The following is a 23,413-nucleotide window of genomic DNA, read 5'->3' as shown; positions in this document are numbered from 1 at the left end:
GAAGGCAGATATAAGGAGAGAAAGATCTTCCATTTGCTGATTCACTCCCAAGTGGCCGCAAAGCTGAGCCAATCTGAAGCCAGGAGCAGGAACCTCCTCTGGGTCTTCTACAAAGGTTCAGGGTCCCAAGGCTTTGGGCCATCCTCCACTACTTTCCCAGGCCATAAATTGGGCACTGAATAGGAAGTAGAGCAGCCAGGACATGAACCCGCACCTATATGGGATGCTGCTGCTTGAAGGAGGAGGATAAATCAGTTGAGCTCTCATGCCAGGCCCCCTACCCTTCTCAAATACATAATTTTTGGAAAACTTCCTGGTAGTGCCCAGTGCGAAGGCATAGTGGCTGGGATCCTACCCTTTCATGTGCCAGGATCTCATATGGGCGCCAGTTAGTGTCCTGGCTGCTACATTTCCTACCCAGTGCCCTCCTTATGGCCTGGGAAAGCAGTCAAGGACTGCCCAAAGCTTTGGGCTCTTGCATGCACGTGGGAGACCTGGAAGAAGCTGCTGGCTCCTGGCTTCAGATCGGTTGAGCTTCAGCTGTTTTGGCTACTTGGGGAATAAAACAATGGATGGAAGATATGTGTGTGTGTGTGTGTGTGTGTGTGTGTGTGTGTGTGTGTGTGTGTCTGCAAATCTGCCTTTACAGTAAAAGTAAATAAATACTTGGGGAAAAAAAGAAATTAAAAAGAGAGAGAAGGGGACACACATAGAGAGATACTTCTGGACACACCCTAGGAGGCAAACTTACACCGTTCATGTTTAGTCTGGCCTGGGGTCAACTTGGACTCCCTTTCCTAAACCCTGCAAGTGACTTATTGCTTAGTCGCAGCTGCTCTGCCGTGTGGCACGGCCACGCTGGTGCCCGGAGATCTGCACCTGCACCTGTAGTTATGCAGGCAGGTCGGGGCCGGCGCTGCTCTACTCTGCTGCTGGAAGCCTGAGCCGCCGGGCGCGGTGGCGCGCGCCTGTAGTCCCAGCTACTCGGGAGGCTGAGGCCGGAGGATCGCTTGAGTCCAGGAGTTCTGGGCTGTAGTGCGCTATGCCGATCGGGTGTCCGCACTAAGTTCGGCATCAATATGGTGACCTCCCGGGAGCGGGGGACCACCAGGTTGCCTAAGGAGGGGTGAACCGGCCCAGGTCGGAAACGGAGCAGGTCAAAACTCCCGTGCTGATCAGTAGTGGGATCGCGCCTGTGAATAGCCACTGCACTCCAGCCTGGGCAACATAGCGAGACCCTGTCCTTTTTGCCTTCTCCGCACGAGTCAAGTCCTCAGACAACCCAAAGTACCGTTTTTACCTCATTCCCGCCCCCTCCCCCAGCGCGTGGCTCATCTTGTTGCTTCACCATTCCCTAACGAAACACTCGAATATATAGGGGTTGCCAAGCGCCATGGGCGCCGGTTGTAGATCGTGCCCGGTGGATGGCCATGACCAGCAGGGTCAGGGTGGAGGCTGGTGTGGAATGTCTTAGGTCTCCGAACCAGCCCGAGGGCGTCAGGGTTGGAAGCCAGATCCGAAAGAATAGCCTGGATCTAGCTTTGAACACAACGGGAAAAACAGGCCGAGGTGATTTATCAGGGGGTTTTCTTTTTTCTTCTTTTTTTCAGATCAGAGACGCAGACATTCGCGTCAAGGAAGTTTGACTCTTCCGGGCGGCCGTAGAGGATCGACCGGTGCGCCTGCGCGGAAGCGTAGAGGCGTCATGTCCCTGGCAATCGTTGACTAGCTCTGCGGTGGCTGCCAGCTCTGGCCACACGCTTTAGCACCATTGACCTCTGCGCGGTCCTCGCGGAGCTGAATGCGAGGTGCGGCCCCGACTGTCGGGGGAGAGCCCGTGGAGGGAGCCGGACCCGCTTCCGTGGCCTCTGCTGTCCCAGGGCCAGGCCCGCGTGGGCGAGTGGCGTCTTCCCCTGGGGACCGCAGGGTGTCCAGCTGCCCCTGGCGGCCGCGGACACGGGAGGGAAAACACGAGACGCCGGCGTGGCCCTGGCCGTGGAGCCTCCACGAGCTGGTGGTCACGGCCGGATCGAGCAGATCTGAGCGGACCCCCGCGTCCTTGGCTCGTGCAGCCGTGGGAGCTTTAGGTCATGTTGCCGGGTGTGTGTGTACGTGGGGTGGGGCTGGGGGCGGCCTCTGTACGTTTTTCTCCACTGAGGAATGCATCAGTTGGATTAGCTTTTGATATGTTTTACTAAAAAAAGAAAAAAGGGAAAAGCAGGGGCTCGTTTGGGCGAGATGCAGCTGGGCTCTGTTCCTGACCGGGTACACCTGCGTCGGGTTGACGTCATAGCCTGAGCGCGAGTTCCCTTCTCCCCGCCTGTTGTTGACTGTAGCTGTTACCTTTCGACCTGGAGTGGAATTAGTTACATGTTTTCTGTGTCGTTACAGCTTGCTGGGAATGAGAGTAAACAATGTTTATGATGTGGATAATAAGACCTACCTTATCCGGCTTCAAAAGTAAGAAGGTTTTACATGTTTGTTTTACTTCCCATCATTCAATGTGAAATGATTGATGTGTGTGTGTGTGTATGTAATATAACATTTGAAGTCTTTAACGCTGGCTAATGTCTTAAAGAAACACGTTTTTGTTATTGTTGTTTTCTTCTTCTATAGACCAGACTGTAAAGCCACGCTTTTGCTTGAATCTGGCATACGAATTCACACGACTGAATTTGAGTGGCCGAAAAACATGATGCCTTCTAGTTTCGCTATGAAGGTAAACTCCTCAGTGACTCTTGAAGCTGAAGTTAAGCCCTGGAGCTGGAGAGATCCCCAGCACCTGAGTTTATTCCGTGTTTGGTTTTCCTTTGTGCTAAGTGTGAAGGAGAGGGAGTCGTGCAGGGACAGTGGGACTAATCAAGCTGTATTGCTATTCATTGACTTTTCCTTGCCACCTCAACACACTGTTTCCGACCTCTTCTGTTGCTGCAGTCACCATTCTAGAACAGACATTATGTTCACCCTTTACTACAATTCATTTCTCCAATTCTCTGGCAGACCAACATTAGTTTTGCTAAAGTATCATCTTCATTTTTTCACCTTCATGGAGTGCTAATCTCTAAATCCTCATTCCATGATCAAACGTCATTGGCTTTCTCTGATCTGCCCTGCCCTGTTTTGTTTTGTTTTTTTTCCACCTAATCTTACCTTCGAGAGCTCAGTTTATTATGTTGTTTGTTTAGGAGGTAGAGATAGAAGGAGCTTTACTCTCCTGGTTCATTCCTCAGATACCCCTAATAGCCTGTGCCGGAGCCGGGACCAGGACCAGGAACTCAGTTCAGACCTAGTATTTGAATGACCCATTGCCTCCCATGCTGCGTGTTAGGAGGAGGCTGGAATGGGGCTGGGTCCTGAACTGCAGGCACGCTGATGAGTGAAACATGTGCCCCAACAGGTGCTTTAGCCTCCAGACCAAATGCCCGTCAGCAGCCACTTGGCCTGAAGGGCCCTTCTCTATGCAGACCATATTCTGTTGGAATGTGCAGTGACATTAATATGTTACTAAGATGCTATATTTTTAATTTTTACTTCCCTCTTTGTTATTAAAACTGAGAATTTTCATTTGTGCCGAAATTACGTATTTTATTGATATCACATGCAGAGTGAAGGTGAAAGTTCAAAGACTAGAATTAGGTAAACCTAACTTTGTGGTTTGGGGCTTTTTTAAAATTTTATTTTATTTTTGTATTTATGTGAAAGGCAGATATATGTAGAGAGAAACAGAGACAGAAAGGTCTTTGATTATTTCTCCAGTGGCCACAGCCACCAAGGTGGGGCCTTCCTGAAGCCATGAAGTCTCCACAGTGGATGCAAGGACCCAAGCTTTTGTGTTGTGTTCTGCTTACCCTCCCAGGCCATTAGCAGGGAGCTAGCTTTGAGTTGAATGGTTTTGCCTCAGTAATTTTATAACCTGATAAAAAAGATACTCAGCCTCTTAGGACTTGAATGTATCTCTTTGGTGAAGTTGTCAGTGAGGCTGAGTCAGAGTAACAGTAGCAGCACATGGCTGCAATGCCTGATGTGTTAAAGGGGTGTGTGTGTGTGTGCGCGCCCGCGTGCGGTCTTGTGTCGTCTCGTTAGAGGATTTTGTAGACAACAGCTTTACTCGTTTAGATCATCGGACGGAAGATCTTCCTCTCTGTCTCCTCCTCTCTCCATATATCTGACTTTGCAATAAAAATAAATAAATCTTTTAAAAAATATTTTTTATTGGAAAGGCAGATGTACAGAGAGAAGGAGATAGAAAAATCTCCGTCTGATGATTCACTCCCCTAGTGACCACAACGGCCTGAGCTGCGCTGATCCAAAGCCAGGAGCCAGGAACTTCTTCCAGGTCTCCCACGTGGGTGCAGGATCCCAAGGCTTTGAGCTGTCCTCTACTGCTTTCCCAGGCCACAGACAGGAAGCTGGATTGGAAGCTGAGCAGCTGGGATTAAAACCAGCACCCAAATGGGATCCTGGCACGTGCAAGGCGAGAACTTTAGCTGCTAGACACCATGCTTGTCTCATTTTTTTTTTTCATATTTCTAAAACTTATTGTTTAGAGGTGGGGCATAACTCCCCCACGTCTGCTCCCTCGCTGTTTCACCATTCTCTTCCCATGGAGGTTTTGCTCCCTGCAGATCCACTGCCAGGACAGGGTTACTGGTAGCATGGACCTGGATCTAAAGCACGGCTCCAGAAACTGTCAGCATCAGACCTGGTTGCAATGAGAGTTGCTGCAGAACAAGAGTAGGTGAGGGCTCTTAGCTGACAGACCCCTCACCCCCCAACACACAGGTTCAAGGCTGCCAGGCCAGGACCCAAGGCACTGTCAAAGCTGAGCAACAGCTGCTGGCCTGCGCTGTCAGAGTCTGTCCAGGTTGCTCTTGCATACAATTGAAGATTGCATGGCTAAAAGCAGCCACAGTCCTTGGAAACATGCTGCTGGTTCACCCTTTAAAAGCAGACAGTAGTTGGAGTCGGTGCAGGAGTCAGGAACTCGTTCTAGGCAGTCCACGTGCTTGATGGTTGTACTGTGTCTGCAGTCAGTACTGCTGCTCAGAGGCCTCGCTGACAGGCAGCCACCGTCAAGACTGGAGGCTGCTGTCTGAGCTAGGCACTCCAGGATGGGATGCCAGTGTCTCCTTTCCTAGACCAAACACCAGTGCCAGGGGTATTTTTTGTTTGTGTTTTTAAAGATTTTATTTGAAAGAGAGTTACTTAGAGGGAAGGAGAGAGCTTTGATTCACCGGTTCACTCTCCAAATGAGCGTAATATCCAGAGCTGGGCTTATTTGAAACCAGAAGCCTCTGGGTCTCCATATGGTGCAAGGGCCCAAAGACTTCCTAGACTGCCTTCCTAGGTCATTAGCAGGGAGCTGGATGAGAAGTTGAGCAGCTGAGACTCAAACTGGCACCCATAGGGATGCATCAGAATGCTGTCCCTCACGTGCTAATATTAATTTAATAAGAAAACCTGAACTTAAAGATAGGAAAGCTTATGAGAACAGAGAATAGCTGGATATCATTTGGGCTCATTTACTGGAAGACTATTGTAAACTCCTGGTCCAGAGTTCGGATTTGAAGTGGAGGATTGTGGTAACTTAGTTTTGAATGTAATTGAAGCACATAGACAGCAATTTGAGATATTTAAAGAAGATTGGCTTAGAGACTTTATTTATGTTTTTAAGATTTATTTTAAATAAAGGCAGATTTACAGAGAGAAGGAGAGAGAGAGCTTCCATCTGCCGGTTCACTCCCCAAATGGCAGCAATGGCCAGAGCTGAACCAATTTGAAGCCAGGAGCGAGGAGCTTCTTCCAGGTCTCCCACGCAGGTGCAGGGTCCCAAGGTTTTGGGCCATCCTCGACTGCTTTTCCCAGACCACAAGCAGGGAACTGGATGGGAAGTGAAACAGCCAGGATATGACCCGGCTGGCACCCATGTGGGATCCTGGAGTGTGCAAGCAAGGATTTAGACACTATCTCATCAGGCCCCTTTCTAACTTTTTTACACTTTTTTTTTTTTTTTTTTTTTTAAGATTTATTCATTTTATTACAGCCAGATATACACAGAGGAGGAGAGACAGAGAGGAAGATCTTCCGTCCGATGATTCACTCCCCAAGTGAGCCGCAACGGGCCGATGCACGCTGATCCGATGCCGGGAACCTGGAACCTCTTCCGGGTCTCCCACGCGGGTGCAGGATCCCAATGCATTGGGCCGTCCTCAACTGCTTTCCCAGGCCACAAGCAGGGAGCTGGATGGGAAGTGGAGCTGCCGGGACTAGAACCGGCGCCCATATGGGATCCCGGGGCTTTCAAGGCGAGGACTTTAGCCGCTAGACCACGCCACCGGGCCCTACACTTTTTTTTAAGAGGGAGAGAAACAAATCCGCTGTTCACTTCCAGATGACCTCAACAGCCAGGCACGGGCCCTGTCTTCCTCCTAGATGACAGAGGTCCACGTACTCCACTTCTTTCCAGACTGCTGAGTTTGTTGCTTTATAGAGTTGTACTGCTCAGAGTTGCTTTATAGAGTTGTGTTCTTTGTCCCTGGAGGTGAGGCATGTGCGTCCGAGACCTCAGAGTACTTGGATGCGACACTGGCATTTCGGAGGGGATGCCACATCCAGTGTGTGGGGGCTCTTTCTACTCCTGGCTCTTTCACTTCCAATCCGGTTCCTGCTTTCACCTTGAAGGGCACTGGAGGATCAATGCATTGCTCAGGTCCCAGGACCCACATGGAGACCTGGATGAAGTGCCTTGCTCCTGCCTTTGGCTTGGCTCAACCCCAGCCCCTGCAGCCATTTTAATACATTTTTTTTTAAGTCAGCATGTCGTTTCAGTGTTGTCTAAAATGTTTTCCTTATTATCTATAATCATTATTACAACCTTTTTAAAAAGATTACTGACAGTCATGAAAATGTGTATTTATAAATCAACACAACATGGTTAAGGATCCACTTTCACTACACAAGTGCCTTTTCCTTCTGTTTTCTTCTAGTGCCGAAAGCATTTGAAGAGTCGGAGGTTAGTGAGTGCGAAACAACTGGGTGTGGATAGAATTGTCGATTTTCAGTTTGGAAGTGATGAAGCTGCTTATCATTTGATCATTGAGCTCTATGATAGGGTAAGTAACATTTGTAGCGGGAAGGTAAAGAACTCATTAAGTCAATTGTGTAATGCTGCTTTTTTTTTTTTAAAGATTTATTCATTTTATTACAAAGTCAGATATATATAGAGGAGGAGAGACAGAGAGGAAGATCTTCCATCCGATGTTTCACTCCCCAAGTGAGCCGCAATGGGCCGGTGCGCGCCGATCCGAAACCGGGAACCAGGAACCTCTTCCGGGTCTCCCACGTGGGTGCAGGGTCCCAAAGCCTTGGGCCGTCCTCGACTGCTTTCCCAGGCCACAAGCAGGGAGCTGGATGGGAAGTGGAGCTGCCGGGATCAGAACCGGCGCCCATATGGGATCCCGGGGCATCCAAGGCGAGGACTTTAGCCGCTAGGCCACGCCGCCGGGCCCTGTGTAATGCTGCTTTAAAGAAAACTATAAACATTGTTTCTGGGTTGAAGACTCTAAGAAAATAATCAGGTGAAGTATAACTTTCTGGTAATTCCCTTAATTTTGACTGAAGGTCGGTGTTGAAGCTGACCTCAGCCTTGTGGTGTAGCTTCGTGAGTGTTGGAGCAGAGTGTCAGAGGACTGCAGGAATTACCTGATACCAATGTCCTGGCACTGGGAGACAGTCACATGGTCCTGTCTACGTAAGGCAGCTGTGGGGACTGAGCACCTTGGTTTTGTTTTCACACTGTGGCCAGTCTCAAGGGAAAGGCCATTTGTATTCTCACCATCCTTTGGCATTACTGTCTCTTGATAAGTAGTCTTTTATTTCTTTCAATATTTATTTATTTTTATTGGAAAGTCAGATATACAGAGAGGAGGAGACGGACAGGAAGATCTTCCACCTGTTGGTTCACTCCGCAAGTGACCACGGCAGCTAGAGCTGCACCAATGCGAAGCCAGGACCCAGGAGCTTCTTCCGGGTCTCCCATGTGGGTGCAGGGAAACCAAGGCTTTGGGCCATCTTCGACTGCTTTCCCAGGCCACAAGCAGGGAGCTGGATGGGAAGCAGAACTGCTAGGATTAGAATTGGCGCCCACATGGGATCCTGGCATGTGTAAGGCAAAGACTTTAGCCACTAGACTACTGTCCCAGACCCCAAATGCTTGTATTTTTTTTGTTTGTTTGTTTTAAAATGCTTGTATTTTTAAGATTTATTTGTTTGAAAGGCAGGGATACAGAGAGAGGGTGTTCATTAATAGCAAGTTAGAATCACTGAGATTGAGATCAAGATCTTGCATTCACAGATTCACTTCTAAATTAGCTGCAGTGGCCAGGGCTGGGCCAGCCTGATGCTAGGGTCCTGGGTCTCCATCTGGGTCTCAAATGAGAGTAACGGGCGTAGATACTCAAGCCATCATGAGCTGCCTCTCCAGGTGCTTGAGCAGGGGACTAGCTGTTGTGCTGTGGTAATTTTGCCCGTACCACAATACCAGCCCTAGAGAATTCGATCGATTGATTGATTGATCCTTCCTTCCTTCCTTCCTCTCTATCTCTCTCGCTTTGTTTCCTCCGTCCCTCCCTCCATCCTTTCCTTCCTTCCTTCCTTCCTTCCTTTTCTTTCTTTTCTTTTCTATTCTATTCTTTTCTTTCATAGATTTTATATATTTGAATGGCAGGATTGCAGAGAGAGTGCTTTTTTTTTTAAATGATGATTTTTTTTTTGGATAATCTTACATAGTTGATTAGGGTACATAGGGTTAAGGGCTATAGGAAAGTGGGTAAGACCATTGCTTCCACACTAATATCATCATTTTTCCCCCAGTATTGGGTCAGGGGAGAAACAAAGGGAGAAGCCCCACTCAGCCTCCCAAGCATCCCAGGTCCCTGATGAGGGGCATGCTCCGAGGGTCCTGCTCAAGCAGTTTTGATAGTTCAACAGTTCTGAATTGCTGCCAATCTCACCATTCCAAGCATGATGAACTCTTCAGAATCCACTGGCTGACATAGTTTCTTCATGGTTGGGGTTCTGAGATGAGCAGTTCAGCTGGAGGACTCTCCAAAGAAACTTCATCTGAGGTGATCCCAGACCTGATTCTTGTGTGTGCTTGCCAGTACAGGGTCTGGCACAGTCTGTTGCCCAATCAGCTTATGCACATACTGGTCATTGCAATTGCTGGCTCAGTTCTGTTTCCAGCCCTGTCTTCCACACGAACCAATGGGTGTTACAGTCCAGCCCGATCCTGCCCACTTCATACTCAGCCCTCACACAAACCAATGGGAGCTGCAGCCTAGTCTGGGCAACTCCCCGTAACCCCTACCAGGCCTGCCCCCTACTCTGGTTCCCATTCTTGCCAATTGTACCGCAGACTTATTCAGTCTGTCCCACATCGCATTTAGCTCTTGTACATGTCAATGGGCACTGAAGCATAGTTCAACCCAACCAGCCCTACTATTCAGTCCACACACATACTGGCGGGTGCCTTTCTGTCTAGCCACCCCTGCCGCAATCCTAGTTTTCATGCTCTCCAGTAGGAGTGGTAACCCAGGAGGGAGGTGCCCACTATTTCCGTATTAGGCCACTCCTGCTCCTGAATGATGTTCTCTCCAGGTGTTTCTGGAGTTTAACTGACAGATTTAGCCCCCAGTGCCAGCCTCTGCCAGCTGATGCTGCGGCAAAGTCCATCAAACCCTCACCCACTCTAATTTATGTTTGTACCAGTCAGAGCAGTCAGCTCAACCTGGCTTTCTCTGATCTAGCTCACATGAGTCCCACAGCTGCCTCTGGCGACTGTGGACAAGTGAGGGAAAACACGAGACGCTGGTGTGGCCCCTAGCCACCAAGCCTCCATGGAGCTGGTGGTCAAAGCCAGATCGAGCAGATCTGAGCAGACCACTGCGTCCTCGGCTTGTGTAGCTGTGGGATCCTGGCGCGTTCAGGGCAAGGACTTTAGCCGCTAGGCCATGGTGCTGGGCCCAGTAATAATATTTTACTATTAAGTTGATCTAGCATGATTTTGTTTGATCTGTTTTTTACATTGAGGCTATTTCTATTTTTTTGGTGCATAAATAGCGTGGAATATCTTTCTAGTGTTTAGCTCTTGAATTACAGAGTTAATTCATTAGGCTGCATTATTGAATGTGAAATTGCTTGAGTAAAGGACATAATTGTTTTTACTGCTGTTCCCAAATAGCTGTTGTTTCAAAAGGACAGATTGCAGAGGAGGGTATGATAGCTGTTTGCGGCTTCTGAAGTGGACAACCTGTTGGTGCTGTTGGTGCCCAAGTGTTGACAGACATGTCTCATACAAGTGTAGGAGGTGTCAGAGTTCAGTGATCGTGCTTCTCCCAGTAAGTTCCACAGACTCCGAGGCCGTGATTGTCACTGTGCCTAAATTGTGTTGTATTCTTTTACAGGGGAACATTATTCTTACGGATTATGAGTACCTAATTTTAAATATCCTAAGGTTTAGAACTGATGAAACCGATGATGTGAAGTTTGCCGTTCGTGAGCGCTATCCAGTGGATCATGCCAGAGCTGCCGAGCCTTTGCTTACTTTGGAAAGGTAACATGTTTGTAAATGCATCTGCTTGTAGCAAAAGGTGAGGCAGTTCATATGTCAGAGTGTGAGACACTGTCGGTTTCTGTTTAATTGGATATTACCAGACGTAGACTGCTTGAGCTATACAAACATGCATGAAGGCAGTTAAGCTGCCTTTTGGTAAAGTGGAGACATTTAGTGTTTTTTTTTGTGTTAGACATGTGGATATTTTGGGCACAGCGCAAAGGGTGGGAGAGGCTCTGGTTTTCCTAAGGGAAATGGGGGTGGGCATGAGGTGGTGGCTGTGGGTGTGCCCCTCACTCTGAAGGCTCTGCTGGTAGTGTGCCACAGTGGTTTTGGAAATGGAGCTTGCATCAGGGTCACCTAGAGGGGCTGGTCAACACAGACTCTAGCTTCTCCTGGCTAATTCTTAGATCTGGAGTGGGACTCGGGTTTACGTCTGTAACACAATCCCTGTTAATGATAATCCTGCTTATCAACACGTTGACCCACAGCATCCTGAAGGGTTCTTATTAAACTAATAGAGCCCTTTTAGGTGGTAAGATTTGGCAAGAATATTCATGTATGCTTCACCTTTATACAAAAGTTCATTTTGCATCACTTTTTCTAAATTGTGGCTGGCCACGTTGATGGCAAGTGCTGTTGACATAGTTGGAAAAATGGACTGTTTTTGAAAACCTGTGTTTGTCTTAGCCGATGGTTAATAATCTGTTAAACTGGCACCTGTTTTCTCACCTACAGAATGAACTAATTTCTGTTAATGTGTTAGAGTGTTAAAAATCAAATGATGTAATGCAGTGGAAAATATGAGCATTGCCATGAGGTTTACTAAGTGAGATTGTAAGAAGTGTGTCATTTTGTTTCACAGATTGACTGAAGTAATAACCAGTGCACCAAAGGGCGAACTACTGAAGAGAGTTCTCAACCCTTTACTTCGTGAGTAAACCGTATAGAAATGAAGTGTTTGCAAGATACTGGTTTTTCAGTGGTATATTTAAATCTTTTATTTGGGCAGGAAATTAGAATGGGGAGTTTAAAATGATCCTTTGAATAAAGAAGAGTTTATTTTTAAGGATAAAGTTACTTTACCAGGTGAAGTTTGAACTGTGATTCTGTTTAAAAACAATGCATAGTTTGTTACCTAGTACTGCAGTGCTAGGTCTTCTGTAAGAAGTCAGTGTTTTTCAAACTGATTATTCATTTTAATAACCATTTTCCTTGATTTTTTTTTTAAAAAGTGGATATTAGGTTATCCCAGCATCTGCTAGACCCTTATGGTCCCACTTAACTCCTAAACTTAGGACTGTTGTTGTGTGACCGTTTATTAGTCTGAGGCAGACAAAGTGGCTGGCAGGTTCCATTGACTAGCTTTTCCTGGGCCTGGCATGACGGCTTGGCGCGGTGGCCTGGTGGCTAGAGTCCTCGCCTTCAACGCACCGGGATCCCATATGGGCACTGGTTCTAATCCCAGAAGCCCCACTTCCCATCCAGCTCCCTGCTTGTGGCCTGGGAAAGCAGTTGAGAACGGCGCAAAGCCTTGGGACCCTGCATCCATATGGGAGACCTGAAAGAGGATCTGGGCTCCTGGCTTCAGATCAGCTCAGCTACAGCTATTGCGGTCATTTGGGGAATGAACCACTGGACGGAAGATCTTCCTTTCTGCCTCTCTTTCTCTCTGTATATCTGACTTTCCAATGAAAAATCTTTAAAAAGTTACTTTTCTCATCTTAAAAGTTAAAATACATTAATAAAATGTCTCGCAGGGGTTTCCACTGTTTCATAATAGGCTACTCTTCTGCCTGTGGCACTGGTATCCTATATGGATGCTGGTTCAAGTCCTGGTTGCTCCATTTCTGATCCAGTTCTCTGTTTATGGTCTGGGAAAGCAGTGGAGTATGGCTTAAGTCCTGGGACTCCTGCACCCATGTAGGAGATCTGCCCAACTCTGGCTGTTATAGCCATTTGAGGAGTGAAACAGCAGATGGAAGAACTCTCTCTTTTGGTCTGTTCCTCCTACTCTCTCTCTATAACTGTCTTTCAAATTAAAAAGAAAAGTCTTTTGGGATTTTGATAAGGCTTATGTTGAATCTGTAGATCAATATTTATTACTTTATTTATTATTTATTTATTATCAGTTACTTTAATTTTTCTCCATTATGTTTTATGATTTCCAGTGTGTAGATTTTACACTTTCTGTGTTAGATTTGTCTCCAAATGTTTTATTCTTTTTGATGCTTTTATGAGTGGAATTTCCTAAATTTCACATTGAGCAGAAACCCAGTTAATTTTTATATATGTTGACTTGTATTTTCCAAACCTGATTAATTCATTTATTCTGGTAGATTTTTTTTTTAAAAATATATTTTTATTGGAAAGGCAGATTTACAGAGAGGAGAGACAAAGATCTTCTGTCTGAAGATTCACTCTCCAAATAGCCACAACAGCCACAGCTGAGCTGATCCAAAGCCAGGAGGCAGGAGCTTCTTCCAGATCTCCCACACAAGTACAGGGTCCCCAAGCTTTGGGCTGTACTCCACTGCTTTCCTAGGCCACAAGCAGAAAGCTGGATGGGAAGCGGGACTGCCAGGATTAGAACCAGTGCCCATGTGAAATCCTGGCATGTGTGTGGTGAGAACTTGATCCACTAGGCTACCATGCCAGGCCCTCTGGTAACTTTTAATATTTGATTCCTTAGAATTTTTTTTTAAACTTACAGCCTCATACCATCTGTGATTACAGATGCTTTACTTCTTCCTTTTGAAATGAAATGTCTAATTAGTTGTGCCTTGTTACACCAGCTCTAATTCTAGAAAGGTGTATAATATTCTTACTGAGGCTGAATAATCCTGTCTTAGGATTTTAGTAGGAAAGCGTTCACTCTTTCACCAAGTATAATGTAAGTTGTGGCCTTTCTTGTAGATGCTGGTTACCAGGCTGGGAAAGCTCTTCTTTTTTGGATCATTGAGAGCACTTATCTGGAAGTATTGACTTTGGTCAAATGCTTTTTCTGCCTCTTTTTTTTTTTAAAGATTTATTTATTTCATTACAAAGTCAGATAAACAGAGAGGAGGAGAGACAGAGAGGAAGATCTTCCGTCCGATGATTCACTCCCCAAGTGAGCCGCAACAGGCTGGTGCGCACCGATTCGAAGCCAGGAACCAGGAACCTCTTCCGGGTCTCCCACACAAGTGCAGGGTCCCAATGCATTGGGCCGTCCTCGACTGCTTTCTCAGGCCACAAGCAGGGAGCTGGATGGGAAGTGGAGCTGCCGGGATTAGAACCGGCGCCCATATGGGATCCCGGTGCGTTGAAGGCGAGGACTTTAGCTGCTAGGCCACGCCGCTGGGCCCTAGCCTCTTTTTAAATGGCACATGGGTTTTGTCTTTTATTCCATTAGAATAGTGTGTTACAGTAGCCATTTTTTGAATGCTAGACTAAATAACGTTGTGCTTTACGTATGAATCCTTGTGGTCATGGTTTAAAAACCTTTTTATATGTGGCTGACATCCATTGAACTTCTGATAACTTACATTGATTTTTGTAAGTTTATGGTAGTCTTGTATCTCCATAAGTACTTGAATTTTCATTTCCAGTAATATTTCAAAATAAGTAAATCTGATTTTCATTGGTTGCTGTTACTGCAGCCATTTATATTGAGTACAAATTTATATTGTATGAAAACTTTGAGCGTCATATTTTGTAGGAAAATATTAAAAATAGGACCTGATATGATGGCTTGGTGACTAAATCTTTGCCTCACATGCGCTGGGATCCCATATGGGTAACAGTTCTTGTCCCGGCTGCTCTACTGCCATACAGCTCCTTGCTTGTGGCCTGAGAAAGCAGCAGAACACAGCCCAAAGCCTTAGGACCCTGTGCCCGCATGGAGGCCTGGAGGAGGTTCCTGGTTCATGGGTTCTGATTGGTTTAGCTCCAGCCATTGTAGTTGCTTGGGGAGTGAACCTTCAGATGGAAGATCTTTCTCTGTTCCACCTTCTCTGTAAATCTGCCTTTCCAATAAAAATATATATTTTTTTACTTTTTTATAAAATTATTATTTCATTTTGATGGTCTTTATATAGTTGATTAGGGTGCAAAGGGTCGAGGGCTAGAGGAAAGTGAGTAAGATCATTGTTTCCACATTCTCTTTTCTTTCCTGTATCTGGGAGAAGGGGAGTGATAAAGGGAGAAGCCCCACCCAGTCTCCCACCCATCCCAGTTCCTGATGTGGGGCATGCTCTGAGGGTGCTCAAGTGGTGTTGATAGTTCAGCTATTCTGAATTCCTGCCAATCTTACCATTCCAAGCATGATGAAATCTCTCTAGAATCTACTGGCTGACATAGTCCACATTAGAGTCTCCGTTTGCCCAGCTTTTCGCTGCCAACACTTGGCTTGATCAGTTTGTTCTGTCCTCTGTTATGGTACCAAGTGCCCTCTGCAGACTCCAATGTACTGCCATATCCTCCATGTGTACCTACCTGGATATCCTGTCCACTGTTCCGTCTGCATCACTGAAGAGGCTCAGCTATGACACATGCACTCCATGCTCAGATCATGGAACCTGCACTTCTCTTCATGGCTGGAGTTCTGAGTCCAGTGGTTCGTTTGGGAGGATCCCCAAAGAAACTTCATTTGAGGTGATCCCAGACTTGATTCTTGTGTGTGCTTGCCAATTCAGGTCCTGGCACAGTCTGTTGTACACACTGGTAGTTGCAGTCAGTTCTGTCAGTTCTGTCTCTTGCCCTGTCTTGAATGCAAATCAATGAGTGTTGGAGCCCATCCTGATCCTGCCCACCACACACTCAGTTGTCACGCAAACCAGTGGGAGCTGCAGCCTACTTGGAGTGACCCATAATAACCCCAGCCAGGCCCGCCCCTGCCTTAGTTCCTGTGTTTGCCAGTATGTATGGCAGATTGATCCTATCTGGCCCACATCCCATTCAGCTCTCATGTGTCAATGGGCATTAAAACAATTTAAAAATAGTATTATAAATAATACCCTTTGCTTTTGCAGCCTATGGGCCTGCTCTCATTGAACACTGCCTAATGGAAAGTGGTTTCCCTGGCAATGTCAAAGTGGATGAAAAGCTAGAAGGTAAAGGTATGTGTGCATAGTTCAAATGTTACTTTCATTAATTTCCTTTGTAACAACTGAAATTACTTTTAGGACAATAGTAAGTTAAGTAGTTGTAAATTTTAAAAATCTGACCTGTATTTATTTTGCACACATGGATTATTCTGGACTTCTTTCTCTACTCTGAAGCTTCAGTCCTAGTACAGTTACGTCTCTTGATCTGTGTTGTTACCTTTTGAGTTTTAAAATGTTTTCCTTTTCCATCCTTCCAATTGAGAGTGGTTATTGAACTTGGGATGCTTGAAGTCCCAACAGTTGAATTATTAACTCTGTGACTCAGAACTTATGGTGAGCCAACAGATTGTGTTGGCCATACATTTTAATTGCTCCAGTACTGTGATATGGCTAAGTGATGAATCAGGTTGTTATTCCAAACTAGGAAACCTAAATACACTGCAATAAAAAGGTATTGAGGAATAAAAGGAAAATAGCAAGTTTTGTCTTTGACAGATTTTAATTTGCAGATTTTCTTGTGTAATTTAAAATTTAAAAATTATTCTTGATGTTTATACTGGAGTGTTATGTATAATTTATGAAGGTTAAAGGATAAGTTAAATGTTATAAATTTTGTGTTTGAAAATGCAAGTTAATTTTTTTCTGTTTTTGATGATGTTTACATATTGAGAAGAATGCATGCCCATGTGACCCCACTAATTAGGTGAGGGTTGAGGAATAGGGGGAATAGATGAGATTACTTGTTTCCAGTTTTCTTCCTGTATTGAGGGAAGGGAGAGAAGGAGAGAAGCCATACCCAGCATCCTAACCACATTAGTACCTGAGGATTGGGGACAGCCACCCAGTGTCAATCCAGGGTCCCTGATGTGAAGCATGCTCCAAGGGTTCTGCTCAAGTGGTTTTGATAGTTCTGAGATACTGTTGATTTCTTTAATCCAAGGAAAGGAAGTCTTCCAAGGTCCATTGGCTGACCTAGTCCACCCTAGAGTCTCCCTCTCCGAGATAATTTCAGTGCTTAGCTGGGAGAGTTGTCTGATTTGTTCTGTCCTCCTTGCTCTGCTATGGTACTAGATGTCGTCTGCAGGCCCCAATGCACTTTACCTCTGCATTTGCTGCTTGGCCCAGCCTGTTCCCAGTTCCAGCTCATGCTGTGGGTGCTGCAGCCTAGCCCAGCCCAGCCTGATCTGCCCCCAGTCTCTGCCATAATGTGAACTGGATTTCTTTGTGGCCCAACCTTGCCTGTCCTGCACCTGGTCCTGGTCCTTACATCTGCCAGTGGGTGCTGTGAATGGCCTAGCCTGGCTCAGCCTAGCACAACCCAGATCTGGTCCACACCCATGCCAAGGTGTACTGCAGCCATGTTCAGCCCAGTTTGCCATCCCCATTCTGGCTTTTGTGCTCACCAGTGGGAACCACAGCCCAGTCGGGGCATCTCCTTAGCTCCCGACCAGCCTGCTTCTACCTGGATCTTACACATGCTGGTGGTTGTTCCGACCCAGCCTGGCATAGCCCATCCTACTCTTGGTCTTTGTCAGTGGATACTGCAGCCTGGCCTGTTCCTGCCCACCGCCAGTCCCAAGTCTTGCTGGTGATTGCTACAGGCTAGTCCTGCCCAAACTGCCCCCATTCCTGGCTTTCATACACAATAGTAGGTGTGATAACCTAGCCTAGTATAGCCCACACTCCATCTTGGCTCCTGCACATGTCTTGGTGCTAAGATTTGGCCCAGACCTGCTAGGTCTGCTCCCCCCTACCCAGAACCAACCTACACACTTGCTGACAAGTGAATTGGCCTTGCGCAGCCTTATCAACACCCAGTACTGGTTTACATGCTCACTCTCAGGAACCCACCAGGGGAGTTCCCACCAGGCCCACTCCCAGAGCCAGATCTTACATGTGCCATTGTGTGCTCAGCTCTTACCCAACATAGTCTGCCCCCTCTATCTCTGTGTGTTCTGGTGGATGTTGTGGCCCAGCCCACCCCATACCCAGTTCTTGCATGCACCATGCTGTAGCCTGGACCAGTCCAGCCTTTTCCCAACCCCAGTACCCATGAGTGTCAGGTGGTTCCATGGTCATGCCTGACTCAGTCTGCCGCCCACACCAGCTCTTGAACAAACCAGCAAATATTGCAGTTCTGCCCCCAGATCTGGTTATCTTGAGTTCTGGTTAGTGCCATGGCTCAGCTCCAACACTCACAGCAGCGACCTACCCCTTGAGGTAGGCCCCAAGCCTTAACTTTAGTGTATGCCAGTAGGTGGGGATCAGTGGTGGTCAGTACTAACTAGTCCAGCTCAGGTCTCCCACATTTGCGCGTGTATCAGTCTGACCTAGACAGGTCCTCCGGCTTCTCTCCTGCAAGCTGCTCTGCCTCTGCCCCTTTGTTAACTTGCAAGTATAGTGGTCTTGTTGGCAGAAGTCCCCCAGAAGTCATTCCTCACCTGTAACATACTCTCTCAGTCGTCCCCCCATTCCTGATCAAACCACAGTCGCTGTGCGCACAAGCACATGAGTTCACCAGCCTGGTCTTCTGGAAGGGTAGTGTGCTGGCCTGGAGTCCTGCTCACCCACCTGGTACCCCAGAGTTAGTCCTCTGGCATATGTTAATGAGTCCATAAGCCCAGCACAGCATGCCAGCATACCAGCCTAAGATCCTTTTTTTTTTTTTTTTTAAGATTTATGTATTTATTTATTTTTATTACAAAGCCAGATATATATAGAGGAGGAGAGACAGAGAGGAAGATCTTCCGTCCGATGATTCACTCCCCAAGTTAAGCACAATGGCCGGTGCTGCGCTGATCCGAAGCCTGGAACCAGGAACCTCTTCCGGGTCTCCCATGTGGGTGCAGGGTCCCAAAGCTTTGGGCCATCCTCGACTGCTTTCCCAGGCCACAAGCAGGGAGCTGGATGGGAAGTGGAGCAGCCGGGATTAGAACCAGCACCCATATGGGATCCCGGAACATTCAAGGTGAGGACTTTAGCCGCTAGGCCACGCTGCTGGGCCCTAGCATAAGATCCTAACCCTACCTTCCCTCCAACGCCTGGGACCCAAACATGTTGGGGAGTTCCCAGGCCCGCTCTGCTCTGCCGGCCACCAGCCTGAGTTCCTAAGCCCTCAAGGCCACCTAGGTGCTGCTGCATGAAAGGAAGGCCAGGAACATGTTCTTGGTCTTCCGCTTGGGTGCAGGATCCCAAGTACTTTGGTCATCCTGCTCTACTTTCCTGGGCCATAAACTGAGATCTGAATCCGAAATGAAGCAGCAGGGACACAAACCGGTGTCCATATGATACACCAGCACCACCGGCAGGGTTCTAGCTCCTGTGCCACAGGGTGGCCTGCATGCAGTATTTTTAAATGATACTCATGTGTTTTCCACAAGCTTTAAAAAGTGTATTTATGGGCCTTGTGTGGTAGCTGAGTGGCTGAACTTCTTGCCTTGCACATGCTAGGATCCCATATGGGTGCCAGTTTGTATCCCGGCTGCTCCGCTTCCCATCCAGCACCTGCTTGTAGCCTGGGAAGGTAGTCAAGGATGGCACAAAGCCTTGGGACGCTGTATCCATGTTGGAGTCATGGAAGAAGCTCCTGGCTCCTGGCTTTGGATTGGCTCAGCTCCAGCCATTGTGACCATTTAGGAAGTGAACCAGAGGATAGAAGACCTTTCTGTCTGTCTCTCCTTCTCTCTGTGAATCTGACTTTCCAATAAAAAATAAATAGATATTTTTAAAAAATATTCAGAGAGGGAAAGGAAGAGGAAGAAAGAGAAAATGAACATTGCATGTGCTGATTTATTCTTCACATGTCTGCAATGGCTGAGACTGTGCTAGGAAACAGAAAATGAGTCCTGACTGGAGGGACCCGGTTATGAAAGCTGCAGTCAGGAGCTGGAGCTGGAATCCAACCTGACACTCTGATGTAGCATACAGGCATCCTAACTGGTCTTCACCTGTAGGCTAAATGACCACTGCTCCCCAAAGTCTCCATGGTAGAATGAATTTGATCCACATCTGCAACAAAAGCATGTGGTAATGTTCAGGAAAACTTCAGGGAGTAGAGGTGATTTCTTACTACCTATGTAACTTTTTCACAGGTTATAATGTATTATGAAGCTGTTGTAACTGAAATAGTAGGTTTGGTGGCAGGGAATAGCCAGTAAAGAATCCAGAAGCAGACCTGATTGTACATGAGAATTTAGTTCATGAGCAAAGTGCATCTCAGATCCTGGAAGGAAAGATGGTTGAGCCCCTGTGCTAATATGCTAGGTGAAGTGTAGCCTTATTTGTGTACCTGCTAAAACTGAAAATAATATCTACCTTTCTAGAATACGTTACTTCATAAATACTTTTCTGCTTTTCTGCGTATTTTACATAGCACTGTAGCATTTTCCCTCCCTTTTTGTTTCCTTGTTAGATGTTGAAAAAGTACTGGCTTGTCTCCAAAAGGCAGAAGAGTATATGAAGACAACATCCAACTTCAGGGGAAAGGTAGCACTGTGTATACTTACTGCATGCTCTTGTGGTTTTGTTTATTTACCTTTCTAGAAGTTAAAGTGTAATTAAAAAATCAGTAAATGTTTTAATTTTTTTCTGCTCCTTTTGAAATAATTGAAAAATTTATAAAAGAGGCTGATTCCCATCCATTGGTTCACTCTCTGAAAGCCTGCCTAGCTGTGGCAGGATTAGAGTTGGGGCCAGGGGTCAAAAACTCTGCCTTTATATATATATATAACAATAGGTCTTTTTTAAAAAAGTATAACTTTAGAGCCCAGTGGCGTGGCCTAGTGGCTAAGGTCCTCGCCGGGATCCCATATTGTCGCTGGTTCTAATCCCGGCAGCTCTACTTCCTCTCTATCTCTCCTCCTCTCTGTATATCTGACTTTGTAATAAAAATAAATTAAAAAAAAGTATAACTTTATAAATGAGCTAATATGGGGCTAACATTGTGGCATAGCACGTTAAGCCATCGCCTGTAATGCTGCTATCCCATATAGGTGCTAGTTCAAATCCTGTCTCTTCCACTTCCAATCCAGTTTCCTGCTTTTCTATGAAAAGCAGTGGAAGGTGACCCAAGTACTTGGGCGTCGTACCCATTTCAGAGACCCAGATGAAGCTTTTGGTTCTGAGCTTTGGCTTTGACTTGGCTTAGTCCTGCTCTAGATGTTGTGGCCACTTGGAGAATGCAAGATATGTTTTTCTCTCTCTCATTCTCTCTGTAACTCTGTGTTCCCCCAAAATACATATTTTTAAGCATGTTAATAAGATTGTCAGTCATAGATGGAATTCTTTGGTAATTATGAACGAAAGTGTGATTTTAATGTTTGATTTTTTTGTAGGGCTACATCATTCAGAAAAGAGAAGTAAAACCAAGCCTGGAAACAGATAAACCAAGTGAAGATATACTCACGTAAGCATATAGGCTTGGGTCAATTTGTTTTTAAATTTGTTCATGTTCTTGAATGTGATATAATAAATGTGTTTTACAGGTATGAGGAATTTCATCCTTTCTTGTTTTGTCAGCATTCACAGTGTCCATATATAGAATTTGAATCTTTTGACAAGGTGGGTTTTCCAGTTCTGTTCTTTGATCAGTTCATTAACAATGCTGTGAGTTGTTAATAACAACTTTGAGAAATTGGAATTAGACTTTGTGATTTCTATTAATCTGAGCATAAAGGACATACACAGTTGGGGTACACTTGTTAGCAACCATATCTAGATGCCGAAGGAACGTGACACTTGTTTTTTGTTTTTTTTTCTAAGATGTATTTATTTTTATTGGAAAGGCAGATATACAGAGAGGAGAGACAGAGGAAGATCTTCCTTCCGATGATTCACTCCCCAAGCGTCCACAATGGCTGAATCTGAGCCGATCTGAAGCCGGGAACCAGGAGCTCTTCCGGGTCTCCCATGCGGGTGCAGGGTCCCAAGGCTTTGGGCCGTCCTCTCCTGCTTTCCCAGGACACAAGCAGGGAGCTGGATGGGAAGTAGAGCTGCCGGGATTAGAACCGGCACCCATATGGGATCCTGGCGCATTCAAGGCGAGAACTTCAGCCACTAGGCCACAGCACCGGGCGCATGATTCTTGGTTTGATTCTTGGTACTGTTTAGCTGCATAGTACACTTAGCTAAATAGAAATCTGTTCAAGTTCTTTGGGTATTTTTGAAATAAAATAGACTCTCAGATTCCATGTTGGTGAGTTGGAGAGACCATGCTATTTGTTTTCAGCTAGTTGTTTCTGTTTCTGTTTTTAATAAGGCCGTGGATGAATTCTATTCCAAGATAGAAGGTCAGAAAATTGACTTAAAAGCCTTACAACAGGTATGGAGTCAGCTGGTTTTGGAGTGCTGTGATGGGTGGGTGATGCTTTCTGGCAAGCAGGGGCAACCTTATAGCAGTAGTGTGGGAATTGTGACTTCCTAGTTGATGGTAAGGTCACAAGTATGTGCTCATGTATTGTGCTGATTGATCAGACCCTCTCAAAAAGGGAAATAGAGTGCAAAGGTGAGGCCTTTATTTATACCCTAATATGATTATTAAAACAAAGTGTCTCAAACTTTGCTTTTAGAGGAATACAGTTTTAAAGATATTATAAACAGGCCAGAGAAGTGACAAAAATTGTTTTTGTCCAGATTTATTTGCTTATCGTTACATGTGTTTTATAGAACACCTGAAAACTAAATCTGTAATACCGTTCCCTATTACATGACTACACAAGGAGAATTTTCTAAGCAGTGTTGTTCAGGGTTGTTTGACTGTATTTTTAGAGCATCTAATTTTGCAGATTTGCAGCAGTCACTGTTGACTGAAGATGTTTCTGTAAAAATGCTAATAAAAACTTAAAATGTGTACACTAAAATTCAAGTTAAGTGTGTGAGAAGATTTCCAATTATGTGATTCTTTGTACCTTCTCTTCACTTATAAGAAATTACTTAATAGCGCAATTCAAATAAGTTCAAGTAGCATAACTTCAGAGCATAGGGTTAAATAAACCACATGATTACCATATGGCAGCAGCACTTTTGCTGATAAACAGACACTTGGTATCAATCTTGAACTCCGGTTTTTCTGTGCCTTGAAATAGCAGTGATTTGTTTTGGTAATCATTATGGATACTGTTAGTAGTCATCATTCCTGTAGTTCAAATCTTTAGCATTTCGTCCAGCATTCGAGTGCTCAAATGGCGATGCTGTTACTGTTGCCAGGAAGTCTGTCCCCAAATTAATAATCTTGAAATGTGAGATATATATGATAAATGTTAAATAACTGCTGTGAGCCTTTGTCCCATTAATTTTAGGGATAACTAATCTCCTGTAAAGTAAGGGTAAAGTAATCTGTAAGATAATGGAAATAATGCTGGAAAACTTAAATGCAGTAATAAAATACAAAGTTATTTATAGTTGACACACTTGAAAAATTTATTTTCCCAAACTTTACGTTTATGCCCTAGAACAAAATGTTTTAAATTCTTCTAGTTTAAATAATGCCTCAGGCAGTGGGGACGTACCTTACGAACAGTGTGATGAAGGATATCTTTCTCTCTAGGGAATGGGAGGAGTGGGGCAGAAGCAGTGTTAGAGCTTGGTGCATTTTGGACTCCAGGGAGGTTAGCCAGTCATGAGACCATATCCGGTATAGGCAGCGATGGGGTCAGGGCAGTGAGGTTTGAGGGAGGAGAGAGAAGAACCATACAGTTGGGGAAATCTAACTGTTTAA

At 45.7% G+C, this 23,413-nt stretch overlaps 1 protein-coding gene and 1 non-coding gene across 2 annotated transcripts in view; one reads left to right on the top strand and one right to left on the bottom strand.

Annotated features, from left to right (window-relative positions):
• Positions 1–1,749: 1,749 nt before the first annotated feature.
• Positions 1,750–23,413, top strand: part of NEMF (nuclear export mediator factor) — a gene marked incomplete at its 5' end in the record, with an annotated part of 52,454 nt that continues 30,790 nt past the window's right edge. Inside the window, 11 exons of the mRNA XM_058665411.1 lie at positions 1,750–1,808; positions 2,392–2,460; positions 2,617–2,719; positions 6,987–7,112; positions 10,464–10,612; positions 11,478–11,545; positions 15,625–15,711; positions 20,111–20,184; positions 21,033–21,103; positions 21,183–21,258; positions 21,956–22,018. Coding sequence (XP_058521394.1) covers positions 1,750–1,808; positions 2,392–2,460; positions 2,617–2,719; positions 6,987–7,112; positions 10,464–10,612; positions 11,478–11,545; positions 15,625–15,711; positions 20,111–20,184; positions 21,033–21,103; positions 21,183–21,258; positions 21,956–22,018 — 945 coding nt within the window. The remainder of the gene's footprint in view (positions 1,809–2,391; positions 2,461–2,616; positions 2,720–6,986; positions 7,113–10,463; positions 10,613–11,477; positions 11,546–15,624; positions 15,712–20,110; positions 20,185–21,032; positions 21,104–21,182; positions 21,259–21,955; positions 22,019–23,413) is intronic.
• On the bottom strand, positions 4,812–4,929 carry LOC118759363 (small nucleolar RNA SNORA44). The gene has a single exon (XR_004996155.2). It is a non-coding gene; the product is annotated as a small nucleolar RNA SNORA44 (small nucleolar RNA).

This window comes from Ochotona princeps, chromosome 6 (assembly GCF_030435755.1).
Source record: "Ochotona princeps isolate mOchPri1 chromosome 6, mOchPri1.hap1, whole genome shotgun sequence".
NCBI lineage: Eukaryota > Metazoa > Chordata > Mammalia > Lagomorpha > Ochotonidae > Ochotona > Ochotona princeps.
This window is presented reverse-complemented; position numbering and strand designations above follow the sequence as displayed.